The following is a 26,641-nucleotide window of genomic DNA, read 5'->3' on the forward strand; positions in this document are numbered from 1 at the left end:
ACCTGTTCTTGCCAATCAAGTCGTAGCGCCTGTGACAGCACTGGCAGGGAATGGGCTAAGCAGGTTGCAGTAATGGTTTCCGCTCGGACGCCTTCCTTGACCAGCATACCCTAAGATACGTCTTGCTTCAAGCAGCAAGTCGGGCTGATTTAAATGATCGCCATTTCGGTGAGGCAGACACACAGATCTGAGCGGCGACAAGATCGATCGACTCGCTACAGGAACTCATTGCGGAAACTTACATATCTTGGTGTTATTATGGACACGCACGTTGCTTAGGCAATGACTGCAACGTGCCGACTCACTCTGCCTACTTGGCAAAAACGAACTGCATGCCGTATCGATGACATATCACACTCAAACGGTGAGGAGCGTGGCGAGGTTGCACGACGTGTTGAGGTCGATGCGCTCGGTGCTGTCCTCGTAGATGATGCTCATATTCATGGTGGCCAGCGCGTCCTTGAACAGCGTGTACTCGGTCGCGTAGCTGCTCTCGCCAGTGATGAAGTACTGCACGTAGCTGTCAATGAGCGCCGTGACCATCTCGACCATGTGCGCGCGGTTGGCCATCTCCACGAACAACCGGAAGGTCTGCTGGCTCATGCCACGCGGGACGCCGACGTCAGGGGTCAGGCCGGACAAGTAGCCCAGGTAGTCCTGGTTGACGTACAGCGTCAAGTTGAGGTATCCGATGCCATTGAGTCCCATTTGAGAGACGTTGGTCACATTGACGTCGATGTCCATGGTCCAGCCTTCGTCCGTGCAGCCCCAGAAGTCAATGTGGTCGATGACCGTCAATGGGTCTCGGAAGTTGTTGAAGCCTTCGATGGTGAGCTCGCGCTTGAAGTCCAGCCCGCCGTAGCTGAAGCCCAGAGCGTGTGCCTTGACCTCTGCGCTCGTGTCGAATACCACCGAGACGTCGTCCATGACGGCCGTCGACATGGCGGAGAACACGTCGGCGTCGGTGACGACGAGGTCGCTGGTGATGTTGAGGTCGTACTCCTGCTCGCCCTTGTCGATGGTGAGCGCGGGGAACTCGAAGGTGGCGAAGGTCGAGCCGCCGTAGAGCAGCTTGGCCGTGGTGGAGTCCGAGCGAGCGTTCATGCTCAGGTCGTGCTTGAGGCGCAGGCTCAGCTCGCTCGAGAGCGTGGTCTGGTCCGTGATCTGGTTGATGTCGAGGTAGTTGACGGTCATGTTGATCTTGTTGACGTTGTGCTGGAAGATGGCCTTGACGATCACGAACCACACGATGAGGATGATCACGACCAGCAGCACGATGACGATGCCCAGGATGGCGAAGATGCGCTGCTTCTTGGTGATCCGCCACCACAGGAACTTCTTGAGCGGCTTGCCGCCCTTCTCGGCCTCCTCCTTGAGCACGTCCTGGCTGTTGGCGGCCACGTCCACCTTGAAGGCCGAGTCCGGCTGCGACTGGTACTGGTAGTGGTCCATGTCCACGTTGGCGCGCGCAGGGCTCTGCAGCGTGTCGGTCACGGGCGTCTTGACCTCCTGCTGGTACGTCGCCATGGTCGGAGAGAGGAGCGGGTATTTAGATGGAGACTTGCGGCCGAGGCGGCAGGTTAGCGAATGACAGATCTGCCAAGCGCGACTGACAGACCGCTACGCAGCCAGCCAGCACCTGCAGGCGGGAAGCAGTGGAGCACCTCGCGCTTCTTCCTCACGGCGGGTTTTCCGCGGCCTTCACCTTTGACTGGCGCCGAGTATTGAGCGCAGCCATCATCACTGTGGCACTTTTGGGGGATGAGCGAGACAACTTCAAGATCAATTTACACGGTTGTAGAGCACATTCTACAGTTGCAGAGCAATGGTCTCCGCAAAACAGGCCGCTCTTCAAGGACCGCCGGCGGCGTGCGTCTGAGCTGCCTGGCCCAAGGCCAGTGGCCTTTAGAGCTGCATGTACTGTGGTCTCCATAACGCGAGCTTCGCCACCGAAATGCTGTCGTCTTCCTCGCGCAACAACGGTGGAGCAAGTTTTGGATGAGCTGTGTCGGCGCGCTTGCCGCTGATCGCTATCCGCAAGAGCATGCCACCGCCGGTACTAATGGCGCTTGTGCATTCCAGGATGGTTGCCAGTGGCACTAGTGACGCACCCGGATCACCGCCGCCTTGAACACTTACCAGCATCCAGTAGACCGCTGGAATAGGGCGCGGCCCAGAACTGCTGCGCGGTGCCCGACGAGCTGCACGCTAATATGCAGACAACAGTGGTGGTGGGCTAATACTGCAGCGCGCGATCACCAAGCCTTGCTGCCGTCGAAACTGAAGTACTAGAGTACTGTACACGTCCACCCGTCGCGTGCTCTCCAAGTGTGCGGGCGCAGCAAGCAAGCCTCGGTCTCATGATATTCCTTCCCGCGCGATCGGCACCGCCGCGTGTCAATGCCGTCGATGCCGGGGGCACTCTGCCGCGACTGCACAGCCAACCGATCACCACCGTTATGGTTCACCATGGTTCGCCTTGCCCGTCGCGACTCGCGAGTCCTGCGTTGCATGCGGCCGCTTACTCCAGCCCGGAAGCTTACAAGTCGGCTTACTCCACTGGGCCGTTCTCTACGTGCGTCAAGTACTGTGACAGCCGTGGTTCCGGCGCATCCCGCTCAGTTGAAGCGGGTGCTTGTCCGTGACAATTTGCCCCTCTCGGTTTTAGCCGACGTGAGTGCCCGCCGTGTATATCGGCGGAGAGTGGAGATACCGGCTGCAACTTGCAGCCTGCTTCACGCGAGTTCGCGTGTAGGCCCCATCTTCCGGTAAAGTTTGCTGTAGTGTTCGAGCATGTGTTCAAGCTCGCACACGAGCTGATCGAGCTCTACGGACGAGGCTTGCTGAGCTGTTTGGCAGTCGACAAGCATTTTGCCCTTGGGCCCAAGTGGTTCCACGCGGATGGCGTTCAGAGCGAGCATTGGCGAATGTTAAACGCGCGGAGAGTGATAAGCACATTGGTGCACCGAGGTGCGATTTGGCCGGCGCCAAGGTGGCAACAGCAAAGAGCGCTTGTGCGATAGTGGATGCTACCGGTACGTGAAGGTAAGCACTGAACCCCAAGTCTGGGGCGGCTTCAAGGCAAGTCGCCAACCTGCCGACTTGCCATCCTGATTTGCGAAATAATTCCAATTGCTCTTGAAGTGAACGCAGAAGATACCGTGCTCTCTATCTGTCAGAAGTTGAAGTTGCTACGAACTGTTGCTTGCTTCGCTCTGGACCAGCAGAGCAATCGACCGAGTTGGCCTATTATGTACAGCAGGTCGTCCTCTTGCTGCATATGGATTCTACGGTGAGATTGGCCTCCGAAATGCCTGCTCCAGTCTCGTCGTGATGACTCATCGCTCTACCTGCAGGGTCTACTCCCATTGATCAAGACCAACCTTCACGACTGACGCATTGCGAAACATTTGTTTGGGGGGGGGGCTGCCAAACCTGTACACTTTCGTAATTGTTTAAGATTCGCCATCCATTTGTAAAGCGAGTGCAATCGTCAATACACACACGTACGTAGTCGGCTGTCGGTCGCCGATTCCGACACACCGCTGAGGTAGCCGCTCGCACTCTCCTGAGGCACCCTGTAGGTCTCACCATCCACCTGTGCTTTGCCGACAGACACACTCGGTGGTGCCGATTGCGTGGGACTTTGATCTGGAATCTCTTCAGCTTGCCCTGCAGCATCGAGCACCCTGTTCCGTAGGTCTACTGGATGCTGGTACGTCTTAACACCCGCCAGTGAGCAGCTGCCGATTGGCGTTGCGGCTGTGAATACCGGAGATGGAGCGCATTATTTTGGAACTCCCCCTGTGCGTACCTAAAATCGTCGAATTCCTAATAATCTGTCCTAAACATAATCTCCTAAAATCTTGCCTAAAATCCGGAGAGAGACACATTAATAAACATCTTATATTCAGTATAGCTTGGCAGGACACTCGCGCATTGGCTCTCGTCTGCGGCTTAGCGACAAGGCCGCGGGGGGGGGGGGGGGGCGCCGCTACGCGGCCTGCCCCACCCCTTGTCCCTTACGCTAAGTCCTCGTCTCGGCCAGGCGCGGTGTCTGAAAAAAATATATCGGGTTGCAGCGCTCGCCTTCGCTCGCTCGCGCAGACACGCCCCCGCCTAATCGGCGGGTGTTGGCGATCGGTGAATGCACCGAGCGAGTCTCGCGCTCGCATCCGCTCGCCCTCGCCCTAATGTTACTCACGGTACTTAATTTTCAAGCATCTTGACCTAAACTCAGTCCTAAAATTTAGGTGGTGCACATGAAACATATGTCGGGTTTTAGGAAAAATCCTTAAGAATACGACGATTTTAGGTAGGAGCGTTCTCCCACCGGCAGCGCACACTCAGAGCTTTGCCTTTTTTTTAAATACCTATTCGCAACGCCCACCCACTGTCGGCGACAGCACAACATCCATCCATGACATCCTAAGCGCGTGCGCTATCATGCTGCCGTTTGCGCAGCAGCCAACTTGTCTGCCTGCTTTTTCTTCTTGGCGTGCTCGGCAATGCGCTCCTTCAGCTCCTTGATCTCCATGTCGGCGCTCAACAGCAAGTTCTTGGTGTCCTGGATTTCCTTCGTCACGAACGTCTCTGCGTGCGCCAGCGTCTTGAGCACCTCAACGTCCGAGTAGGTCGGCAGATGGTCCTGCAGGGCCAGCGGCGGCGCCTGGCGGTCCGGTCCGGCCATCAGCTTCTTGTAGAAGAATTCGGTCGGCTCGTTGAACACAAGCTCGTCGTAGAACTCACTCACTACTGGCTGCAACGGCAACAACGTCAAACAACATACACACACACATCAATACACTACCTCCAAACTGCAGTAACTAGGCAAGCTTTCACCTTCTTGGTGCTGGCGGGCTGACTATTGGGCGGGTACAGCACCAGTAAGTGGATGATGCTGATGGGCCGCTCCGTCGGGTCGTGGAAGTAGATCTGGATGCGCGTCTCGAACTCTCCCCAGCCCAGCTCCGTCACCTCGTACGGCGGCTCCGTCAGCACGCGCACGGGGTTCGCGAAGCTCACGTGCAGGCTGATGACTACCTTGCTGATCATGTAGGACAGGTCTTCGTTGTCCATGCCGCGCAGATAGATGGACCAGCGGTGCGTCTTGGTCTCCTCGGCCTTGCGCCCGAGGTACGTGGCCACCGACCCATACAGGATCGGCTTGCTTACCACCACGTTCTTCTGCCGCGCGTCCGCCATGGTGCTGGAGTGAGAGGCTTCCTGGGCCGACAGACTGAAACATGATTCGCCAAAACGTTTGAGCTCACTGATTGGGTGAAATTGGCATTTACCGCACTTTTTCAAACATTCTGCATTTTGGCGGGCAAGATGAAGCGGAAGCACGCGACCGGCGCCGCACACGCCGCAGCAGCAAGCGAGAAGCAACAGACGTCGCCCGTGAAGAAAAGAGGTGCGTTATATATGCATTAAGACATACAGATAGCAGACCTCAGTGAACCCGAGTGCGCTGGGACGTCTTCAGTCGCTGAACACGCGTAGCATATTTGAATTTGAATTTGAACGTATTCGTCGCTTACGCATTCGATTCTGATGGCCTGCGCGGCGTTTGACAGTGAGGGAGTCGAAGGATAATGGCGAAGCAAATAAAGAACTGTCGGAGCCGCTGGACGAGATGATCGATGTCCAAGGATTCTTGTTGCGGGATTGCCGGGCCTCGTCTAAGGTATGCTTGTCCGCAGGGACGGTTTTGGGTGGAATACGACAGTGTACTTACGGTGTTTGGTCTGCGCTTGGATTTGCAGAAGCTGGTAGAACAAGCGAAGCTACGAGCGGAGGAGCTGAGACGAGAGTTTGAGGCTGGCAAGAAAGTGCTGTTGGATGCCCTAGAAGCCGAGAAGGAGAACTTGGAGCAAGGTAAGGATGATGTACTAACGTTAGTACGAGAAAGAAATCGAGGGACTATTATGCTGATGCTGTTCTTTTGGGGGCTGCTGAGTAGATGACAGTTCGATTCCGCGAGCATTTTCCATTTCAGTGCGATGCATCACTGGACCGTACCGAGGGCGAAAGTTTCACATGGATATTGACGTGGTAAGCTGCTCTCATACCAAATTGCTCGTGCTGTGAATCACAGCACGTGATGCATTCTAGCCTCCTAACTTTTCTTCACACAGAAACGGCATTCCTCTTGCTTTGTGGGCCGTTCAACTGGCCGAAAGTTTCGACCGCCTCGAGGATTGAGCATGCCGAAGGATTCTGAACTTTCAACGTCGCACGGAGAGGTAACTAACTACGCGTTGGCTGCATTGTGCCCGACCACTTTGCTTTGGATAAGCTGACGTTGTTGTCTTCTTTCACGTGCAGATTAAAATGGAGGCGACGGGGAAAATCTTCTTCGTCGACACCGACAGTACAAACGGTACCCGCATCAACGACGTGGAGCTGGAAGCCCACGAGCCCTATGAGCTTACCGTAGACAAGCCCGTCAAAGTGGAGGTCGGCGCAGGCGAGTACGAGTTTACGTTCGAGCAGAAATCTTGAAAGTGACGGCCTCTTCATGCGCTCAACTCCCCGATAGTGCAGCAAGACCGGAAACCTCAAGAAGCGGCACTGAATCGCTAGCGGTTGTTGACCACCACCCTATAGTATTATATTCCGTGTTCTTTTTTCCAAGTTTTCTCATCGACTTGTGCTGAGCTCGCCGTCTAGCATCTGAATCATCATCTGTGCACCTGGACGTGAGCATTAGCCCAGCTCTACCAGTCCACACGCCGAGGATCCCTGGACGCTATTGCTCAGCTCAGCTCCTCCTAAACTTCCGACTGCAAAAAAAAGATAGCGCTGTGCTCGCCTCGCTTTTCTCAAGCGGACAACATCTAGTTGGAGCCCGAGATCTTGTCCTTTATGTCGCCCACAGCCTTGTCCGTCTTGTCCAGCGCGGCCTGTGCTTCGGCGTTCCCCGCGAACGCCAGCTGGCACGTCGTCCAGCTCGAGCCGGCGCCGGAGCCCGCGCCCAGACCCGTGATCAGTCCACGACCCGTGCCAGAACCTGTGAAATACAAAGAGAAAAACACTCGTGTCAATTGCGGGTCTTAAGTTTGGTCACCCGCCTGGGACCTGAGCGTCGAGGAAACGTACGCGCCAGCACGAGGGACGTGAGGCCTCCAGCCACGAGGCCGGCGCCGAAGTAAAGCGTGAAGTTCTCCAGGCACTTGTCCCACTTCTCCGAGATGCGGTACTCGGACGGGATCTCCTTGTTGTCGCTCATGGTGCTCTGCTCGTGCTCTTCCTGGCTCGGAATCGATCCTGCCCTGTTCGGACGTGAGGACCGCGCGATACCGCTACTTTCAGCCAATCACCGTGTTGTGTTTCATTTAAGTACGAAACACAATTTTTGTGTACACTTCTGTCACTTGACTTGAGAGCAATGGACGAGGAGCGCGTCGTGCTGCTGGGCACGATCCAGGAGCGCCAGAGCGTCGACAACGCATCGCCCTATGTGTGCAAGGCAGGAGGAACTCCGGTAGGTATTGGATCAAAACCGTTGTGGACTGGCTCATTGTTTTTATATTGAATGTTGCTGTTGACACATTGGCCCTTTCGACGTTTTGATGGGCTTGTTCAGGCCTGGTACTCGGAGCCGCCATCGGAGGCCAGCAACCTGACGTGTGCGAAGTGCGGCAAAGGATTGTTCCTGGTCGCTCAAGTGTACGCTCCGGTGGAGACCGACCGGACGTTGTATGTCTTCGGATGCAACTCGGTGGCATGCACGGAGACGCCCGGCAGTTGGCGAGTGTTGCGTGACCAAGTGGAGCCTGTGAAGGAAGTACCGGTGGTAGCTGAAGTCGAAACGTTGACCGAGCAAGTGGATAAGGTGAAGCTCGCGTGGGGCTCGGATAGCGATGACAGCGACTGGGGTGACGACGAAGACGACAGCAAGCCGCAGACTCCAGCGGCTGATCTTGTGGATCTCGAGGCACTTCTACAGCAGAGAGATGATGCTATGAAGACTAGTGCAAAGACCACCAAGGCGGCTCCAGCGCCAAAGAAGGCGGATACTGCGAAGAAAAATGTTCCGGTGGGCAAGCAAAACGCCTTTCCAGCTCTGCCGATTGAAGTGATCGACGAGCCGTATGAAGACTACACGGCCGAGCACGACTTCGCGCACGAGAACAAACTGCTCGAGCAGTATATGAAGCAGGAGGAAGAGGAGAAGTCCGCCGATATCGGAGACCTACGTACTGTGATTTCGAACTCAAAGAAGAAAGGAGCGGGTGCTCAAGCAACCGGAGCTGCTTCTTCAACTGGTGAATCGTACGAGAAAACACCCGCACAGCAGCGTCATTTGCTGCGATTCCAGAAGCGCATTAGCCGTTGCCCTCTGCAGTGCCTTCGCTACGACTACGGCGGCGAGCCGCTATGGCCTGTGGTGATTCCGCAGAACCTCAAGGTGCCGAACTGCCCAGGATGCGGCGAAGAACGCTCGTTCGAGATGCAGCTGACGCCGACGATCAACTACTTCCTCAAGGTGGACGAGTTCGCAGCAGCCGACACTCCGTCGCAGCAGAAGTCTGACGGCATCGCAGGCGACGCTCCGAAAGCAATCGCGCCTCCAGGCGGCATGGACTGGCTTAGTCTCATTGTCTACAGCTGCTCCGCAAGCTGCACACAGAGCCACGAGGAGTTCATCTACGTAGTGCCCTCGCCCACGTCCTAGATCCCATTACATGTAGAGCAATTCCATACAGTACTCGACTTCATCTTGGTCCATACAAAACCCATACGGTGTTGTCAAGACCGCAGTAGTCGTCGCACGAATGTTGCGTGTAAATCGACCACCATTCTTCGCGCAACATTTCCTTCGTGCGACATCCTGTCATCACCAGCAATCCTCAACCGCTCGCCGACAATGCGGGCGATGCGCGTGCGGCTCCTTCCGCGTTCTGGCGCCTCTGCGTGCCGCAGCACCTTGAAACCTTTGCGTCCTCAAGCCCTCGCACTGGCGAATGCGGTGCCGACGCGACGCAGTTTCTCCTTCAGCACCACGTACCCCACGCCCAGTGAATCCGCGGCCGTGGATGACACGGATGACAAATCCGCGCCTCGGTTGGTCTGCGGCAAGTGCAACACGACTCTGAGCGCCACGAAGGACCTCGTCTTCTTCAAATGGTGCGAATTTGTTATCGTCGCTTTGATATATTTGTTGAGAGACTCGCCACTAATTTACACTGAATGGCACAACGAACAGGAGGAATGGGATCCACGTATCTAGTGCGACGGACGAACCGCTCAAGAACTTGTTCCCAGAAGAGTCAGTGGAGGAAGTGGATTCGAGCTGGAGGAAGCACAAGATGCTGTGCATCAAGTGCAACTACCAGGTCGGCACGCTGGCGCGGATCTTTTCGTCGGACAAGGTCCTGTTCAGCTCGTCGTGCGTGGCGGTGCAAATGCCGGAGGACCAGTCGCCGTTGATTTCGTTGTCGGGGTACCCTTCCTCGCTGCTCAGTTTTACGATGTGGTCGGAGTTGATCCTGATGGCGGAGACGCAGCCCAAGCTTAAGGACTTGTTGCAGATCCGCCGAGTCGACAACATCCAGGAGTATACCTCGGATAATGCACAACTGAACCGCAAACTGCTGATGGCGAAGGACTTGCAAGAGCTACTGCGAATGGTGGAGGAAAATGTACGTGAGGATTTCCCGACGCAGTGGTTGAAACTAGATTGGTAAAGGCAACTAACTATCTGGCCTTGCGTACTACAGGTCTTCGACTTGAACCAATACAACATCCGAACGGCGATCGACCGTGCTGGCCGGTTTGTGGCAACGCGAACGACGCGAGCGAATTTGCTGGTAAGAGCCCTGAACTGTCGAGGCGTTGGTGGAGTATTAACCACTTTGTTGTGTGTGCTGTACCAGACTGTCAGTCACATCGACAGTACAAGCAAATCGGAAGCGCCTGAAGACGATCTACTCGCAGTTCCGTCGCCAGCATTGTTCCCTAAATGGTCGGCCAAGCCGAACGCGTTGGATACGAAGAGGTGAGCTGAGATTCAGTCGGAAGTACGCTGGACTTCGTTTCTCATGTTGGTTAACTGTGATCAGATTCTGGAAGCTGATCGACGAGACTGAAAAACTGGTGAATTTCGGCATTGCCGCCTTTAAAACGGGCAGTGCGATGTCCAATATCACGACGGCACTGATGCGCCTGGGCGTCGGTCGCACCTCGATTTTGCAGTACGTCAACTCGGATCAAGTTACTTTGTGGTAACGCCAACTAATTATCCTATTCTGCCTGCGTATTGTATCAGGCCTGTTGCGGCGCAGACTGTGTATATGTTGCAAAGTGAGAACCCAAAAATTAGCGCACATGAAGCATGCATGGTGGTAACGGCAGTAGCCCATTTGCTGCCGAGGGAAAGCCGCAGGCAGGAATGGGTTGTGGAGGCTTTGCGAGCCACAAGCAAGTCGATTTTGGCCGAGTTAGACGCCGAAAACACAAGTGCAGAGGAAAAGCAGCGAGCCGCAGAGGTGCTTGTGCCGCTTGCTCGATCCTTCTTGTTTGTGGAGAGCTTCGACGAGGATCTATTCCGACGAATGTTTAAGGAGGTGAACTCTGGCGCGCTGGACAAGCTGAATAAGCCGCCATTCAAGCTTCGAGTCCTCAAGTCAAAGCTGTACCAGGTTCATCTGGATTGCGAGCTCTACGACCGACCCAGCGAATTTCGATTGTCACCGGCGTTGAAGGATGAGTGCAAGCGCGTGTTCGACGCCCACCAGAAGAAGGGCAAGAGCTCTTCCTTCCGCCTGCACCACCTTGTCTCTACGGCGCTGGATGAGATCGGAATGCAAAACGAGACCTCGTACGCTACGGAGACGGGCTATCACCTCGATGTCGTGGCGCCGAAGCAGAAGATCGCTATTGAGCTCAACCCGTCAGACTGCTACCAGGCACTGGAACCTGGCAACGAAGACAAGGATCCCAAAACCTTCGGGTTCGTGGATTTGAAGGCGCGGCACCTCGAGATGTTGGGCTGGACCGTCATCCAGCTGCACGCCGACCAATTCCAGCAGCTCGAAACGCTAGAGGACCGTGTGATGCACCTTAGTATGCTCTTAGAAATCGCCACCTGTCGCGAGCAGAAGGCAACCGCGGCTTTCCGGGCGCAGTCCAAAGCCAAGAAGTGAGCACAGCATTGTTAGACACGAGAACCACATACCGATGCTGCCCTGTTATCTCAATGCAACGTGAATTTTTGCTACTTAGTGGATCGGCGTTGATCTCCTCAATGTGCGCAGACCCCAGCCAGCGATGAAGATACATGTATCCTGTGCTACTCGGAGTGCTTGGTTTTCTTCTTCTTGTGTTTCTTGTCCTTCTTGTCCTTCTTTTCCTTGGGTTTCTCTTCCTCTTCGGCGGCTTCCTCTCGCTTCTGTTTCTTGTGCTTCTTCTTGTCCTTCTTGGACTTGGGCTTGGGGGCGTCCTCCTCGGCGCTGACGACGGCCGCCTCCTCCTTGTCGTCCTCGACAGCGGCGGCCTTGTCCTCGTCCTCGGCCTGCTCCAGTTTCCGCTTCTTGCTCTTCTTCTTAGGAGCCTCCTCAGCCTCGGACTCAGCAGCAGCAGCAGCGGCTTCCTCCGCAGCACGTTTGGCTTTCTTCTTCGCCTTCTTCTCCTTTTTCAGGCGCTTCTTCTTCTTCGAGAGCTCCTCGCTTTCTTCCTCGCTGTCGCTGTCCTTCTTGCTCTTCTTCTTGCTCTTCTTCTTGTCCTTTTTGGCCTTCTTGTCGCTCACGTCTTGCTCATCGTCTTCATCCTCCTTGTCCTCCTCCCAGTGCTTGTGCTGGTAGGTACCCTCTCCCCGGCGCACGAACATGGAGTAGAGGCCGTTGTTGGGCAGTCCATCCGAGCGCTTGACGCCCTTCCTGCCGCCCAGCGAAGCGAAGCCCAGGCCGCCCTACAAAAGCGCATCCGGCACGCAAACGCGCTCCCGTTCAGTCTCCATGCTGCCTCCTGTAAAGACGCCGCCGACTCGCGCGGTGGCGCAATCAAAGAACACCAACAACAAGCCCTACCTTCTTGCCGCCCGGGCGCAGCTTGGAGAGCATGTCATGGAGCCGGATGAGCTTCTCGTCCTCCATCTTCGGTCGACGGTCGAGTTCCAGAAGGCGGCGGGTAGTTCGGGACGGACCTGTCCAGGCGAATGGCAGGCGGGCAGCGGTGTCGGCAAGAGATGGCGCACTTGCTGATCGGCCGCCAGCACCAGTGCTTCGAGCGAGCAGACCAGCAGATCCGATAGTGACGGACTCGGATACGGACAAATATGATCGATGACCTGACCAATAGTGGAGACCAGTGGAAATGTTACCTACACCTGACGGACACGTCGCACGGGACCACTAAAGCCAGGGACGAGGTTTTATCGACGTCGCCCTGGGTTTTTATGCGGCCAGGATGATGTAAATTCGGTGAGCCGCATCCCAGTCGCAGCGTGGCATGAGACCGGCCTGGACGCCTTGCCGAGGGCGGCGACCACAGCGCGATAACGCTGAATTAATTATACTGGCACTCGCGCTGCTGCGGACACTCGACTCTTTCAATAAAACCTGAGGGGTTCTAGTTCAATCCCGAGGAAATCGTGCTCACGTCAAGGGTGCCGATTGTTCCAAAATGTTGTAAGCAGGCTTGCAGCAATTCAAGCTGCCTCCGAATACCGGTGAGAAGAGCATTTATCGACCGCCAGACCCGATCTGGTCGCAGCGCAGCCTTCGGCGGTCTTTCATGCGCAGCGAGAGGTTCAATTTGGGCAGAATTGATTTGCTTTTTTCGCTTCGCAATAAAGTGTCGAGCTGTTCACAATTCTACAAGCATCAACGCCTTGAACGCCTGACAAACTTCGACACATGATACTGTACGATCCTGGTAATCGACACCACCGCGTCTCGTACAACCTTGCCGCCGAGCCTAGCTAGGCACAGTGGCTGGCAAACATGCGCTGGCTTTCGCGGGGATGATGTTGATCTATACAAGTGTCGCCTAAACTTCATCCTGGAGTCCCTCGCCAGTGTTGCGCTGAGGCACATCAGAAAAAATCGACTCATCTGCAGCCAGTTCGATTCCTTTTTATTTTGATAATTAATACTTAGCTAAGGCTGTAAATTAACATTCTACTTAATTCAAATTCAAGATTTGCAGTTATGTTCAGATAGCCTGTGTTTCATGATATCAAGTCGCACTTATATTATCGCAGGTTCGGCGAAACCGGGCTTGCCCATCACCCTGAGCTCCCGCGTTAGCAACAGGGGCAGGCATGACACGCTTGACAGGTGACGGACGAGGGACCCAGCTCAGGCACCGCCTACAGCTCTTGCTTGGCTTGGGCAAGGTCACTTTGCATTCTGCGCACTCGAGAGACAGCACCCCGGACCGCACCAGCAGCATGAGCAGCACCCCGCACCAGTACGCCGAGAAGGTGCACACGCCCGTGGCCGAGGGCGCGCACTACAACGACGAGACCGCGCTGCGGCTCGACGTGTCGGCGCCCGGCGCCGAGAGCAAGAAGGACGACGGCGACCTCGCCGTGCCCATGGACAAGAACGGCCGCCCGCTGGTCAAGTTCCTCAAGTGGCGCATGACCCGCAAGCAGCGCATCCTGCTGATCTGCGGCCTCGTGGTCATCCTGCTGGCCGTGATCCTGCTCGTCGTGTTCCTGGCCGTTATCCCGGCCGTGATCCAGCACTACGTCAACTCGGTGGACCTCACCATCAACTACCTGGACGTCAAGGGCGTGCCCAGCGACTCGACGCTCACCGTGGAGCTCAGCCTCAACGTGCAGCACGACATCGCCATCGCCGCCACCACGGACGACATCGCGGCCTCGCTGCTGTACGGCGGCGTGGCCTTCGGCTCCGTGGTCATCCCGGGCCTCGACATCAAGACGGGCGAGCAGGACTACAACCTCACGGTGGACGGCACGCTCACGCTCTCGGACGTCGACACCTTCAACCTCATGGCCGAGGGCCTCGTGGAGGACGCCGAGGTGGAGCTGGGAGCCGAGGCCTCCATCAAGGCGCACGCCCTGGGCCTGACCTACGGCGGCCTGAGCCTCGAGCGCACGCTGCCCATCAACGGCTTCAACCAGTTCAGCGACCCGGTCCCGGAGATCGACTACATCAACTGGTTCGGCTGCACCAACGACGTGTACCAGATGGACATCAACGTGACACTCTACAACCCGGCCACTATGGGCCTGGACGGCATCGGCGCCCTCAACCTGAGTCTGTACTACTCCGACAGCTACCTGGGATACGCCGAATCGCTCAAGCCCGAGCTGGGTCTGCCCCGTGGCGAGAGCGTGCAGCTCTTCCGCGCCACGGTGCCGCAGGGCTCGACGGCGCTCAAGGCCATGGCTCTGGGTGTCGTGGCCAAGAAGGCGCAGTTCTACATCACGGGCGACAACCCGTACTCGACGCAGTACACGCAGTTCCAGGAGGCCATCAGCAAGGTCAACATGAGCATCGTCTACACGGACGGCCTCTCGAGCCTGGGCTTCAACACCTCGTGCAACATCCTGTCGCTCCTCGCGTAGGAGAGCAATGTATTAGACCACGGTAGCCATTAGCACAGCAAAGCGAGCACGGCTTATACGGTAATAAAAGTCAGTTCGCCTCCACTCAGCTTCTTCGGTGTTCACGAGCGGGTTCTCTGCAGCAAAGGGGATAGCCCCGAGGTCAGCTCATACCGTACACACACCAAGATTTGACTCGAACCTGCGCAGCAATTTTTTGAATGGTGAACGCTTTACGCGAGCCGTCTTCGTAGGACTCCTCCATCGTGTAGTGGGTCAACTTCCGCATGCGTCGGGTAACTGCACAGCAACTGCACAATGCATTCGTGAAAGCCCGAGCTTTATTGCACGCCAACCACGATAGCACTGGCGCTTGGTGTCGGTGGTCCGTACTGTATATAAGCACGCCTCTGCACACCATGGACAGCGTGTTGGTGAACTCCATCCGTCGTCCGGAGAACCCCGGGTGCGAACTACTTCGAAGTGCCTAATCGCAGTCGCTAACCAAAGTTCATCAGACTGCTGAAAGCGTGCACCAGAGTGAGAGGACATTTTAGCATAAGCTTACGTGTGACTCGCCTTCACGAATGAATGACACACACGAGCCGATTCAATCGAATAATGTTTTCCTGATGTTGAATTCGACCAGTACGTGAACGCTGGTCTTCGGTTTAGCAGCTTCGCTTGCCACCAAGACGACGGATGCTAACATACTTTACCCAGTGTGGACATTGCGATAAAGTCAAAACTGACGCGATGCATCGATTAAAGGTTAGCAAGTTGGGTATCTCCCATCCGATAACAGTACTTGCACAGATCGTCTACGAAAGTAGCGACACAAGACTGCAGGACGAGCCGAAATTCATGTTGGTGAGCGATCCGCTGCTTGATGGCACGCTCATGTTGACGTTGCTGAGCGCCTCGACGAATTGGCCATGCGTCGTAACGTACGGGTTGTTTCCCACGATGTAGAACTGCGTGCTACCAGCCAAAGAAGACAGCACCATACTGGAAATGGAGACGGCGCTCGTGTCCACAGTAATGAGGTAGGACTGGTCACTCACGCCACGAGGAATGCCGAGCTCGGGCTTCTGCGATAGCGCGTAGCCGAGATACTCCTGGCCGTAATACACACTCATGTTGAGTGCTCCGATGCCGTCCAGCCCCATGCGCGCCGTGTTGTCCAGAGTCACATTGATATTGATCAGGTACTCGGACGAGGTGCAAGTAGTGAACTCAATGTTCTCGATCACGGGCTCTGGGTCGCTGAATCCTGTAAAGCCCTCGAGAGGGAGATCTCGCTCGAAGCTGAGGTCATTGAAGGACATGCCCAAAGCATGAGCATCGAGCGAAGCGGTGGCCGTCAACGTGATCTCAGCTTGGTTCATGAGGGCGTCCGACATGGCGTTGAAGACGCTCTGGTCTGTGATCGGCATGTCGGCGTCAATGGTGATGTTGTAGTCCTGCGATCCAGTCTTGATATCGAGTCCGGGGAAAGGAAGCGTGGCGAATACGGCCCCATTGAAGAGCAGAGAGACTGTCGTGCTGTCCGTTGTCGCAGCGATGCCTACGTCGTGCTGGATGTTCAAGCTCAGATCCACGGTGAGTGTCGAGTTGTCCGGGATGTTCACGATGTCCATGTAGTTGAGCGTCATCTGCACACTGCTGGCGCAGTGGCGGATGCTGGCCGGGATAATGGCGAACCACCCGATGAGGAGCAGCACGACCAACATCAACAGCACAAGCCCCACGATGACGAGTACGCGCTGCTTCTTGGTCATGTACCACCAGAGGAACTTCTTCAGCGGCTTCTCGTCCGGCACGAGCATTACGTCGTGGCTTTCACTCTCCTTGCGCTCCTTCAGGCTTGCGCCGTCGACGTTAAGTCGCACGGAGAACGGTTCGCGGTACGGCACCTGCGTGCTGGGCGACGTCGCCGCCATGTCCTCGTGCTCTCTTGCCATCTCTTGTGGAATTGCCGCCTGTCGCGATCGATCTTCGACAGTCGTAGCAAGTAGTGAAATGGAGTAGAGCTTCAGGTCGCTTCGACTTGTCGGGTTCTGTCCACTTTTAGTGCGTTTGTTCGGGGGTGAAACGAAATGGATGACAGTAGCGCTGGCTTCTTGAGCCCACCGCCGTGGACGCTCGAACAACGACGGAAATAACTCGAGTCCAACGAGACGTAAGCTCTATCGCATTACTCCTTAGCTCATGATGACACCCTGATGTTGCCTACTGAGGTTACTGCTCTCTACAAGACTGGACGTGTGCTGGCAACAACGAGAGCAAAAGAATCGTACTCTGGACTACGCCTGGTCGGTGGAAATGCTACCTAGTAGCCTAGCACCGTCAGGAAGCTGGACACGCACGAAGTGTTGAAGGAGACCTTGTTGGGTCCGTCGTCGTACTCCACTGTCATGTTGACCTTGCTGATGGCTTCCTTGAATTGCGTGTACTCCGTCGAGTACGGGTTGTCACCACGGACGTTCACTTCGATGCCACCGCTGAAGAAGCCTGTAATGACGCCCTCAAGTGCAGACGAGTCCTCTGACATGACCACGCGGAAACTCTGGTTGCTCAGTCCTCGCGGCATTCCGAGCTCCGGCTTCTCCGAATACGCATAACCCAGGTAGCTATCGTTGTAGTACACACTCATGTTCAGTGCGCCGATGCCTTGCAGCCCCATGGCTGACGGATTGTTGATTGACGCGTTGACGTCCATTTCGTACACTCCGTCGCTGCACCCCCACAAGTCGATGTGCTGAACCTCCGGATCCAAGGTCTGGAACTTGTTAAAACCTACCAGCGATAGCGTCCGCCCAAAATTCAGGTTGTTGAACGAAAGACCCATAGCGTGAGCGTCAACCTCCGCCTCAGCTGAGATCGGGACCGTCTCGTCCTCCATCATCGCCTCCGCCATAGCGTTAAATCCGTCCAGGTCGGAGATCACCATGGTCGTGTCCATAGTCAAGTTGTAGTTCTGCTTGCCCGACTTGATGCCCAGCGCCTCGATACCCACAGTGCCGAACGTCACGCCGCCGTAGATCAACGAGGCGTTCATCGCTTTGGTCGTAGCTGAGACCGGCACGTCGTGCTGCAGGTTCACGCTGAAAGTCACATCGATCTCCGTGTCGCTCGGGATGCTAGTGACGTCCATGTAGTTGATGCTTAGCACCACTTCGTTCATGTAGTGCTGGATGATGGCGGGGATGATGACGAGGAAGATCAGCAGTACGATAAGGAGCAGCAGCAAGATCAGTCCGAAGATGATGCACAGCCGCTTCCTGCGGCTCATGCGCCACCGGAAGAACTTGACCATGGGGCGTCCGTTCTTGTCCAGCGGGATGTCTTCGTCGTCCTTCTTGCTGTCGACGCCAGGGGTCGTGACTTCGAGGTGCAGCCCTGTATCGTTATGTACTTATCGGCGTTCGCACCCCCTTGTCTCCTTCGTACTGGTTCGGGGTCATGAGTGCTTGTGCTCTGTGCGCCGCTTTCCTGCTCCTGTTCTCTCGGAAGCGAGCCTCCTCTTGACACCGCAAAACCCGAAGTGCAGCAATATGAGCGGATCCTGCCTCAGCGACAGAGATGCCCCCTGTATCCCATGCCCCCGCTATATCAAGCCTGTCACAGTGCAAGCGTTATCGTGGATTCACGGACCCACGCCGATCCAGTACTATTACTATACGGTAATACCCACTGCATGCAGTGGGTATTGCAGTGCTGCATGTTGTATTGGAGAGGATGCAAAAAGCGAGGCTTTTCGAACAGGGGTTGTGCGAAGATTCGCTCATTCGTATTGAGTGCGCACGTCCCGCGAGTCTGCCATGTTGATGGTGGTCACCAATCAACGAAAATCATAAACCCTGAGTTTAAGGACGAGCCAAGAGTATGCGTAACGGATTCACAAGTTTTGATGATCTTGAAGCCAGGGATTTCTATCTGTATAAATGACACTAGTGTCGGTTGTCAATACTGGCAGCTACTACAGGTCAAATTTGTTTCCAAACGTGTGCTCGTCCCCTTTGTACTTACTTTTGCTGACGGGCCGACGTATCTGCGCACAAGTGGATGGCGACTGCCATCGTTGATAGACTGCTCATCAGTATCAAGGCGGTGCAAATAGACTCTTGGTTTATCTCGTACATCGATCGCCGGTCTGATCGCGGAATAATGCACGAGTCTGGGTAACCATTGTGCCCGCCAGTTGATGGACTTAGCTACTGTACTTAGTAAACAGTACGCCGTGCCTGCTTCTTTTGGGTATTGTTGGATTTGGCTTTCATCCAGCTTGCCACGGTGGCAGCTACCCGGGTCACTGAAGGTCATTTATACGGCTACTAGAATGCTTGTTCAATTTAATGGGACCAGCCAGGCAGTTTTCTTAACCCCAACAGCCTCCAAATCAAGGACAAAATCAAGGACCAAAATCTCGAAGCTAATCTTGACCGGATACACTATTGAAGAAAGCCCTGAATTGCCGCTTTAAAGTTTGTGCCTCGCTTAGTCCATTATGCCAAAAAGGCTATAAACAAAGTGTCATTAATAACATATAACGTTTTCCCTTTTGTCCAATCGTTTATACATAATGGTGCTTGAGCAGCAGCCGAGCGGGGCAACTCTTTGGACGTGCTCATATTTTACTGATAAGAATAGCGTCCCTGACTGGCACACGGATTATCTGATTCTAGACGTTTTTTGCACGCAAAAAATGTCTGCAAATCGTTTTTAATGACGTATGTGTTTTTGTGTAGAACCACATACTGAATTTTGACTCAACACGTTTAATGCTATTATAAAAAAACGTTTTGTTCTCATAACAATTCGGTATTTGTTATTAATCTACTGAAATTTTAAAATCGATAACTCATTTTTAATTGTCGATTCCACGCAAAAATACACGTAGAGCTGCGGACTTGCAAGCATAAGTTATGCCTCTATAACCCGAAAAACATTCCTACCCATTTGAACGAAAACCGTGTCAAAGCTGCAGACGGGGTGAGCCAATAAAGTTAAGGAGGGCGACCCATTAGAAGTATTACAAAACGACCATAACTACCAAACCAAGCTAACACACAGTTAAATATAGCTACATGATAGTACGCAGCGTTTTCGGTTTCTTTCTGATTGCATGCCCATCAAATTTAGTTTTGTTGAGATTTTGTTTTGGTTTTGTTCGACTTAAAAACTAATACTTTCACGAAGTTAAGCTAACTTCGCTTTTTCATTGTTTTGTTCAAATGGGTGGGAATGCTCGGTATGAAAGGTGGGATTTGGAAAGTAATTATATTAACTTCACATACACTTTGCGAAAAAGTAAAATCTACTAACCATTAATAGCAAATTGTTTTTATTATCCTGTTAGCACTTTTCAATAATCACGATCGTATTATCTGAACTTAGAAATCCATACAGCGACTTGATTATAAAACCTGAATTTTCTGAATCGGCTTGCAAAGGCACTAGACTCGATTTACGAAAACCACTCATTCGTAAATATAGTCTTATAAAGGTCATCGACGATGATGGGGTGACTTTAGCTCGGTTGGGACTCCTGGTCCGATGAGTAAAATCGAATATTGCCGATCCCAACGACATCGTTCTGCTGTCCTATATAGACGCCACAACCCTTTGACATGGGTGTCACTCAGCTAGGATAAATACGCTTTGCGTGTGTGTACCACCTGCCAGTACGACAGCAAACTTGAGTACGCCTTCCTTATCGAGGTAGACGCGACTGAGAATAGACTGCACAAGCCTATATAATAGGTCTCTGGCGACTACAACATATACGGTTACCAACCCCAAGAGCTGTGACCCATCCCTAGCCATCGACCTTTTAAAACCGAGAAAGAGCTTATAACGCGCGTGCATCAGCTTGGGTTGGCCTACCTCTCTATCGACAAGTTCGGATGGAGCAAGAGAGAACTGGTCAAATCGAGACCCGATCAATTCCCCTTGCTTCTACTGAAGTACCAGTACGTGCGCAGACGCCAGGTGGATGACGCAGAACAGGAACCTGTTTTGCCCATGCTGCGGTAAGGAGAATTGGATGTATGTGGCTTTGTGTTCTTCCTGCCAGAGGTGTTGAGAATTTTAAGGCGGGTCAGGCAGAAGTGACTATCGCGGGCTTAAGGCATTACTGGTACGGCGCGCACGCATTAAGAAAGATGAGTTGCCTAATCCTAAAGATGATAGCGAAGTTGCTAAAGCTGCTCGTGAGGCTCAAGGCACTGTCCGCAGGGTCGAGTATCTTTTCCGGACACGAGACAGATATGTGGATGGGATTGCCACGGCAAAGCTCGGAGAGATTGCAGACGTGATGAGGAAGCGGTACAACATGTCATGTACTAAAGGGTTTGCGTGCGACACCTTTTGAAATCCGAGTACATTCTCAAGGGCAAGTTACACAGGCGCATCAACGGTCCGGACTACGCGGTAATGGATACGACATGTATGGAGAAAGGAAGTTTTGTGCATACGGAGATTGTGGACCCGTCGGACGGTGCAATTCTGGAGCCCAAGTCCAGTGAGCCCAAGCGCGACGGCCGAGTGGAACTTCACGTGGGTTTGTTTCACGAGGGCGAACAAAAAAATTATTCGCGAAAATGATTTTGAAGAAGGCAGCAGGCGACGAAGTGCAGACAATAGCTAGACTTTTACGCGGCGAGCAGATGGAGTGGAGTTGTCGGAGAGCACAGGCCATGATGGCATGGTGTCGTATCCCTATATCGTCGCTACAGCTCCTAATGATTCGCTGACATAGTCTCCACTGGGCCGGGGGGGGGGGGGGGGTAACTTTGCTTGCGGCAGTGCGCTGGTGCACTCGGACTTGGAGCTGCTGGCTGCGCTGGAGGAGTACGCTCGCTTGTATGCACCAGCTTCCAGTACAACGGCAAGCTTGAGTACACCTTCATTAGCTAGGTAGGTACGAGGGAGGACAGAATACAAGAGCGTATACAATAGGCCTCTGATGATTACTGCATATACAGACTCCGCCCACAAACTGAAATGCATTTTAAGCGAATATCCTTCCCAATTCGTTCGTTATTCACATCTCGTTGCAGAGGACCCCATACTTTCTGCAATTTATACAAATGTATCTATAGAGTCTATGAAGCCTGTAATGCCTGATTCCTGCACTCAATGTATTCTCTCTAAGAGCTTGGAAGGTCCACCCTCTCAGTTTGTAAACGGAATTGATATATCATATTGATACTTGATCTTGATCCTGAATTCGGCACACTGCGAAACTACTGTGTCTAAAACTACTACAGGAATGTGCTTCAATAAAGAAGATTGGAAGCTTTATAACCTTCTAAACTCTATCCCGCAGCTGTACTGCTTTGTGTACGAAAGCACTCATACAAAATACTTGAAAATTGTAAACCAATCAGGTCATCTTTATTGTGGCACATCACTATATTTCGTTGCAACTGTTGGCCAAGTGAAAATAATGTATATTTCAGATAATGAATACCGTTGTTAATTCTAATAACAACATTTAAAAAAACAGTTTTAAAAATTGCCCATTATGCGATGACTGATCACGTCCAGTTTGTGACGTGTAAAACCCTCAAATTATTCAACAAATGTTACGTGTTCGGGCAAAATTGTTTTACTTCAGGTTGGTTAAGAGCTGGTCGCGCTGGCTGTTACGGTAACAGAGATAGCCTGCTTCAAAAAACATGCGATAAAACATACATGTACGAGTACAGTAATGTGCCTCAATAAACAACCAGGTAACAACAAATAGACTGGAAGAAATTATATAACATATTGGAACAACGAAAGGTTCAGATTTGTTGATGTTCTCATTTATAGTGATTTTGCTGTTGTACCTTAGTTCATTATAGCAAACTTTGTCGACCCTTTTAACCTTCTCGACCCTCAAAGTGTTGACTTGCCGTTATGGCTCGAGCCAAAGCACGTGGTTTACCGTACCATCAATTACGCTTCATTTTGATCAAGGTAATGCGCCGTACTAGATTGATATATGCCCCTTCTTTATTTTCTATATAGCATTGATAGTCTGCTATACACTATCCATATCGGAGGTTGTTTATTAAGACAGTATTGTCAAATCCGTTGAAAATTTCCAAATCGGGCCGATTTCGAAAATCGACCAATACAAATTCAAGTGCAGATCGAAACCGCTCCAAACAAGAAATGCCATATGTAAATCGTACTTAATCGAGTTCCAATTGACAATCCAAGTGGCCGGGGCGATTGGGGAGCGATTTGGCTCGGGCGATTGCAATCGGCCGGTTCGGAAATTTTGAGTAGAACCCACAATACTGTATTTGGTCCAATCGGTGTCGGAGCTAATGTTTATCTACGAAAGTTACGTAAGTAATGTTGTCTGATAAACTCGCACTGTAGCGCATCAGATCCATCAGATCTTTTAGCTAATACTAGTACAGTGTTTCAGAGTTCCTACATACACAAGCTTTTCTCCCTCTTCTGTGTACATGTAGTGCTGCACTTCAACGTGTTGCCATCACATGTTCGACTGGCGAGACCATTCACTTTAGTGACTACAACATCTCGATTGCGAGTCGCTTTACTGACATCAACTTACCCTGTATTTTTACCTGTACCTGTGCTTTTGTAAATAATATGTATATTATGCTCGTGCGGACGGCGCCATGAGGCACTTCGCAGCAACCTGGGATAGGAGGCTCCAAGTTGGAACACGCCAGTGCAACGGATCAGTGCGCGTTTTGCACCCGAGCGCGCCAGTCTCTCCGCCACCGCCACCGCCACCGCCGAAACTGACGCGGCTATGCCAAAGCACCTGAACAGCTAGCAGGGCTCCTTTCAGTAGTCTGTCCACCGCCGCAACGGTGCCGGCGGCAGCCTTGCCGGAACATCAATGGCAGCAGTGGCCTTGCCGGCGACGCCAACGGCAGCAGAAGAAAAATGTGTAGGGCTTTTGCACTGCTCGTCGTTTTTCATAGCTTTTAGTAACGCGGTTGCCGCTGTTGCACTGCATCGGTTGCAGACACCATTTGCCGACAGCGATGTCGCAATCTCCGCCGCATCCGAGGGATCACTTGTTCGCTGGACAAGTTGGCGTCGCTCATTGGCTGCAGCGTGGAAATAGGTGCACTCGTACCCCTAAATGAGTCAGGTTACAGCGAAATGAGTACTGGTCACTGCAGAGTTGACCTTATGGTGAGATGAACAGTGGCAGTCAAACGAACGTTGCGGCACGTTTAAGGTGCTTCAGTTCAAATTCAGTGGGGCCACGTAGGCAGCCGACTACATAATGTACAGTAGGGAGGACGCTCGTTGGAGACAGATCTCCCAACGCAGAATGAATTGGCTGGCGCACGATGGTTTGAATCGACACTATCGCGAGTGACGTCCTCCGCTTGTATTTGTATTTCTTTAGCTAACAAAGGTACTGCTACAAAGGCAGCCGTTCTGAGTGCGTGACAGCAACGAAATCTTCAAGCCCCAAATTGGACAAGGTTACGTAAGATTTGGGCCTGGGGTACGCGCGCCGTCTATGACCTACGGCCCTTCGCGAGAGTCATTGGCCAATTACAGCCACCAATCAGAGCGCGCAGTAAGGCAACGCAGCGCCGGCAAAAAGTCTCAGGTAAAGCATCGGCCACCGGCACCTCTGGCGACACCAGGCCCGCTCCGTCCCGCCCCGCCCCGCCACGCCCCGCCGCACAAGCGGAATCTCGACGCAGGTTACAGGACAGCTCAGGGACGACCAGCATGGTGTGCAGCATCGAGGACTCGCAGCGCGTGCACTACGCCGAGGTGGTGCTGGACGACGCGGCCACGGCGCCGTCGGTGCAGGAGCCCAAGCGCCTGCCGGTGACGGTCGTGGACATGCGCAGCAGCGGACTGGCCGACGCCCACCAGTCGCAGCACGCACAGCAGCAGTCGCATCCGGCCAAGAGGGAGCAGGGCAGCATCTGGCTGCTGGCCTACTGCTGCGTCGGCATCATGGTGTCCTTCACGCTCAACGGCGTGGTGCTCGAGAAGATCACGACCCATCGCGTGCTGGGCGAGCTGTCCATGACCTTCGTGTTCTGCGTGTTCAACTCGGTGGTGGCCATCGGCCTCAGCCGCGCGCGCAAGGAGCCGCCGTCCACCATGCCGCAGAGTTTCCTGGTTATCGTCGGTGCACTGGCCTTTGGCTCCACCATCGCGTCCATGGTGGCGCTGCGCTACGTGTCGTACATCACGCGCATCCTGGGCAAGTCGTGCAAGTCCATCCCGGTCATGATCATGGGCGTGCTGCTCGGCAAGAAGTACGCCTTCAAGAAGTACGTGTCGGTGCTCGTGCTGTCCGTCGGCGTGGCCGTGTTCCTGCTGGGCACCGCCCACGAGAAGCACCACCGCGCCGCGCCGCGCAACGAGAGCCACGACAGTCTGCCTGAGCAGGAGCGCACCCCCAACATGGTGCTGGGCTTCTCGCTGCTGGTGCTGTCGCTAATCTTCGATGGCGCCACCGGCGCACTGGAAGACAAGTTCATGGAGGCGTACCACATCGGAGCTTTCGACCTCATGTACTACGTCAACATCTACAAGGCCCTCTTCTCTGCTGCCGGTATGGTCGTGAACGGTGAAGTGCCAGTATTCCTGCAGTATGTGGTGCCGTCGCTGCCCAACCTCATGATGCTCAGCTTGACGGGCGCCTTCGGCCAGGCCTTCATCTTCTTCACCATCAGCAAGTTTGGCGCGCTGACCACAGCTATCATCGGCACGTGCCGTAAGGTGCTGAGCATCGTGCTGTCGGTGTTCCTGTTCGGCCACGTGCTCTCGATGGAGCAGACCGTGGGTCTCGGGCTGTCGTTCGTCGGTATCGGCCTCAACTGGGTCAACATGAAGAACTGCTTCGCCAAGTCGTCGCCTCCCCAGACCGCCGCGGCAGAGCCCATCGAGCTGGACGACCTGTCCAAGGAGAGTTTGCTGGAGAGCAGCAGTGACGACACCGCCGACTCCGACTCCGACGAGCAGGATGTGGTAATCTCGACCCACGACGCCGCTGAGGACAAAGCGATGTCAGCAGAGACTGCGCGCAAGCTGGAACTCGTCAATGCCTGGCACCGTCAGACCGCTCGTGAAGCTGAGGAGGCATCGTCGAGTGACGATGACGCATCTGGTGCTAGCGACGTCGCTGCTCAGGTTGTTTAGATCGGAGCTAGCTGGCCTACCTTCGAGAAAATAATATACCCCACCCTATTTACAAAGTAACAGTTTGCCACTTTCGTTTTCACCTTTTCGCCATACCTGGCAGCGTCAGCAACACATACAACCCCAACGTTCGCTCTTACTACTACCAATACTGTTGTAGTAATTCGCAGGTACATGTAGGTCGCGAAACCGTTGGGGGGGGGGTGCATCGACAGAACAAGCAACAAAGTTCATGTTGTGTCAGCTGCGCCAACACAGCAGTCACGAACCGAAAGAACTGAGCTTGAGCCGTCTGGCCGGACTACCAGTCGCCATTGCACGAACGTCAGAAGCAGTCGATCGATTTCACGTCAGTTGTGTTGACGCTCGGTTCCGCTCGAGCGTAAAGAGAGCTGATTTACCTACGATTATTATCATCTCTACATGTAGTACAACCTGCACCTTGCTGTTCACGACTTTTGAGCACCAGTTCCTAGCGTTTTCGGATACCTCGTCATCGACCGATGCGGTCTTGATTTGGAGTACAGCTTCAGACTGCTCTTCATTATGGCAGTCTGCTACATTACAAACCGTTCAGCAGGAACAACACCTTGTTGGTTTATGCCACGCTGGACTACGCCTTGACTGTCAAGGTACAGGCCGTCATCATGGAAATCGCCCGAGGAATTGCGTTTTCAGTCTTGCGTTACTGACTTACACCAACACGAACACCCGGATAGAAGGATGATCCAGCGGTATCTAAGTATCAACCTTTTCCCCAAAACCACAGATGTGCTCCTTAAACCCAATAAATTTGTTAGTCAGAGTACCTTTCTCGACTTCCCAGGCATGTTTCCTTTGCGTCTCGGTTGTGAGCGAAACCTCGTCGTATCTGAGTAAGGCAGCCACGCTTGCCACTTCCAGCACGCAGTTTCATGAACCTGAACAGTCAACACCATTTGCACCAACTTGGAGATG

At 53.7% G+C, this 26,641-nt stretch overlaps 10 protein-coding genes across 10 annotated transcripts; 6 read left to right on the plus strand and 4 right to left on the minus strand.

Moving 5' to 3' along the window:
• Positions 1–231: 231 nt before the first annotated feature.
• Positions 232–2,471, minus strand: PHYSODRAFT_346110 (hypothetical protein; the record flags this gene model as incomplete). Its single annotated transcript, XM_009527980.1, has 6 exons — positions 232–1,560; positions 1,611–1,774; positions 1,860–1,884; positions 1,951–2,099; positions 2,140–2,208; positions 2,303–2,471. 6 exons carry the CDS (start codon positions 2,469–2,471, stop codon positions 358–360), a joined length of 1,779 nt encoding a protein of 592 aa, XP_009526275.1. The 3' UTR covers positions 232–357.
• On the plus strand, positions 2,470–3,023 carry PHYSODRAFT_300370 (hypothetical protein; the record flags this gene model as incomplete). The annotated part of the gene is made up of 2 exons (XM_009527981.1): positions 2,470–2,673; positions 2,730–3,023. The coding sequence occupies 2 exons, from the start codon at positions 2,470–2,472 to the stop codon at positions 3,021–3,023; spliced, it is 498 nt and encodes a 165-aa protein (XP_009526276.1).
• A 1,389-nt stretch (positions 3,024–4,412) lies between these two features.
• PHYSODRAFT_354558 (hypothetical protein) lies at positions 4,413–5,206 on the minus strand (the record flags this gene model as incomplete). The annotated part of the gene is made up of 2 exons (XM_009527982.1): positions 4,413–4,759; positions 4,843–5,206. Coding segments are annotated over 2 exons (679 nt in total), but the record flags the coding sequence as incomplete, so codon positions are not given.
• A 432-nt stretch (positions 5,207–5,638) lies between these two features.
• PHYSODRAFT_544888 (hypothetical protein) lies at positions 5,639–7,257 on the plus strand (the record flags this gene model as incomplete). Its single annotated transcript, XM_009527983.1, has 6 exons — positions 5,639–5,689; positions 5,769–5,880; positions 5,966–6,057; positions 6,141–6,248; positions 6,331–7,015; positions 7,105–7,257. 5 exons carry the CDS (start codon positions 5,639–5,641, stop codon positions 6,505–6,507), a joined length of 540 nt encoding a protein of 179 aa, XP_009526278.1. The 3' UTR covers positions 6,508–7,015; positions 7,105–7,257.
• A 136-nt stretch (positions 7,258–7,393) lies between these two features.
• On the plus strand, positions 7,394–8,683 carry PHYSODRAFT_331229 (hypothetical protein; the record flags this gene model as incomplete). The annotated part of the gene is made up of 2 exons (XM_009527984.1): positions 7,394–7,489; positions 7,592–8,683. 2 exons carry the CDS (start codon positions 7,394–7,396, stop codon positions 8,681–8,683), a joined length of 1,188 nt encoding a protein of 395 aa, XP_009526279.1.
• A 192-nt stretch (positions 8,684–8,875) lies between these two features.
• PHYSODRAFT_331230 (hypothetical protein) lies at positions 8,876–11,153 on the plus strand (the record flags this gene model as incomplete). The annotated part of the gene is made up of 6 exons (XM_009527985.1): positions 8,876–9,135; positions 9,215–9,650; positions 9,729–9,818; positions 9,885–10,006; positions 10,071–10,202; positions 10,277–11,153. The coding sequence occupies 6 exons, from the start codon at positions 8,876–8,878 to the stop codon at positions 11,151–11,153; spliced, it is 1,917 nt and encodes a 638-aa protein (XP_009526280.1).
• A 2,329-nt stretch (positions 11,154–13,482) lies between these two features.
• Positions 13,483–14,628, plus strand: PHYSODRAFT_285896 (hypothetical protein). Its single transcript, XM_009527986.1, has one exon. It carries the CDS (start codon positions 13,592–13,594, stop codon positions 14,546–14,548), a length of 957 nt encoding a protein of 318 aa, XP_009526281.1. The 5' UTR covers positions 13,483–13,591; the 3' UTR covers positions 14,549–14,628.
• Positions 14,629–15,348: 720 nt separating this feature from the next.
• Positions 15,349–16,308, minus strand: PHYSODRAFT_499114 (hypothetical protein; the record flags this gene model as incomplete). The annotated part of the gene is made up of 1 exon (XM_009527987.1): positions 15,349–16,308. One exon carries the CDS (start codon positions 16,306–16,308, stop codon positions 15,349–15,351), a length of 960 nt encoding a protein of 319 aa, XP_009526282.1.
• Positions 16,309–16,859: 551 nt separating this feature from the next.
• On the minus strand, positions 16,860–17,994 carry PHYSODRAFT_331234 (hypothetical protein; the record flags this gene model as incomplete). Its single annotated transcript, XM_009527988.1, has 2 exons — positions 16,860–17,892; positions 17,981–17,994. 2 exons carry the CDS (start codon positions 17,992–17,994, stop codon positions 16,860–16,862), a joined length of 1,047 nt encoding a protein of 348 aa, XP_009526283.1.
• A 6,262-nt stretch (positions 17,995–24,256) lies between these two features.
• PHYSODRAFT_559940 (hypothetical protein) lies at positions 24,257–25,737 on the plus strand (the record flags this gene model as incomplete). Its single annotated transcript, XM_009527989.1, has 1 exon — positions 24,257–25,737. One exon carries the CDS (start codon positions 24,257–24,259, stop codon positions 25,682–25,684), a length of 1,428 nt encoding a protein of 475 aa, XP_009526284.1. The 3' UTR covers positions 25,685–25,737.
• Between the last annotated feature and the right edge of the window lie 904 nt (positions 25,738–26,641).

Source organism: Phytophthora sojae (genome assembly GCF_000149755.1).
Source record: "Phytophthora sojae unplaced genomic scaffold PHYSOscaffold_4, whole genome shotgun sequence".
In the NCBI taxonomy this organism is placed as follows: Eukaryota; Oomycota; class Peronosporomycetes; order Peronosporales; family Peronosporaceae; genus Phytophthora; species Phytophthora sojae.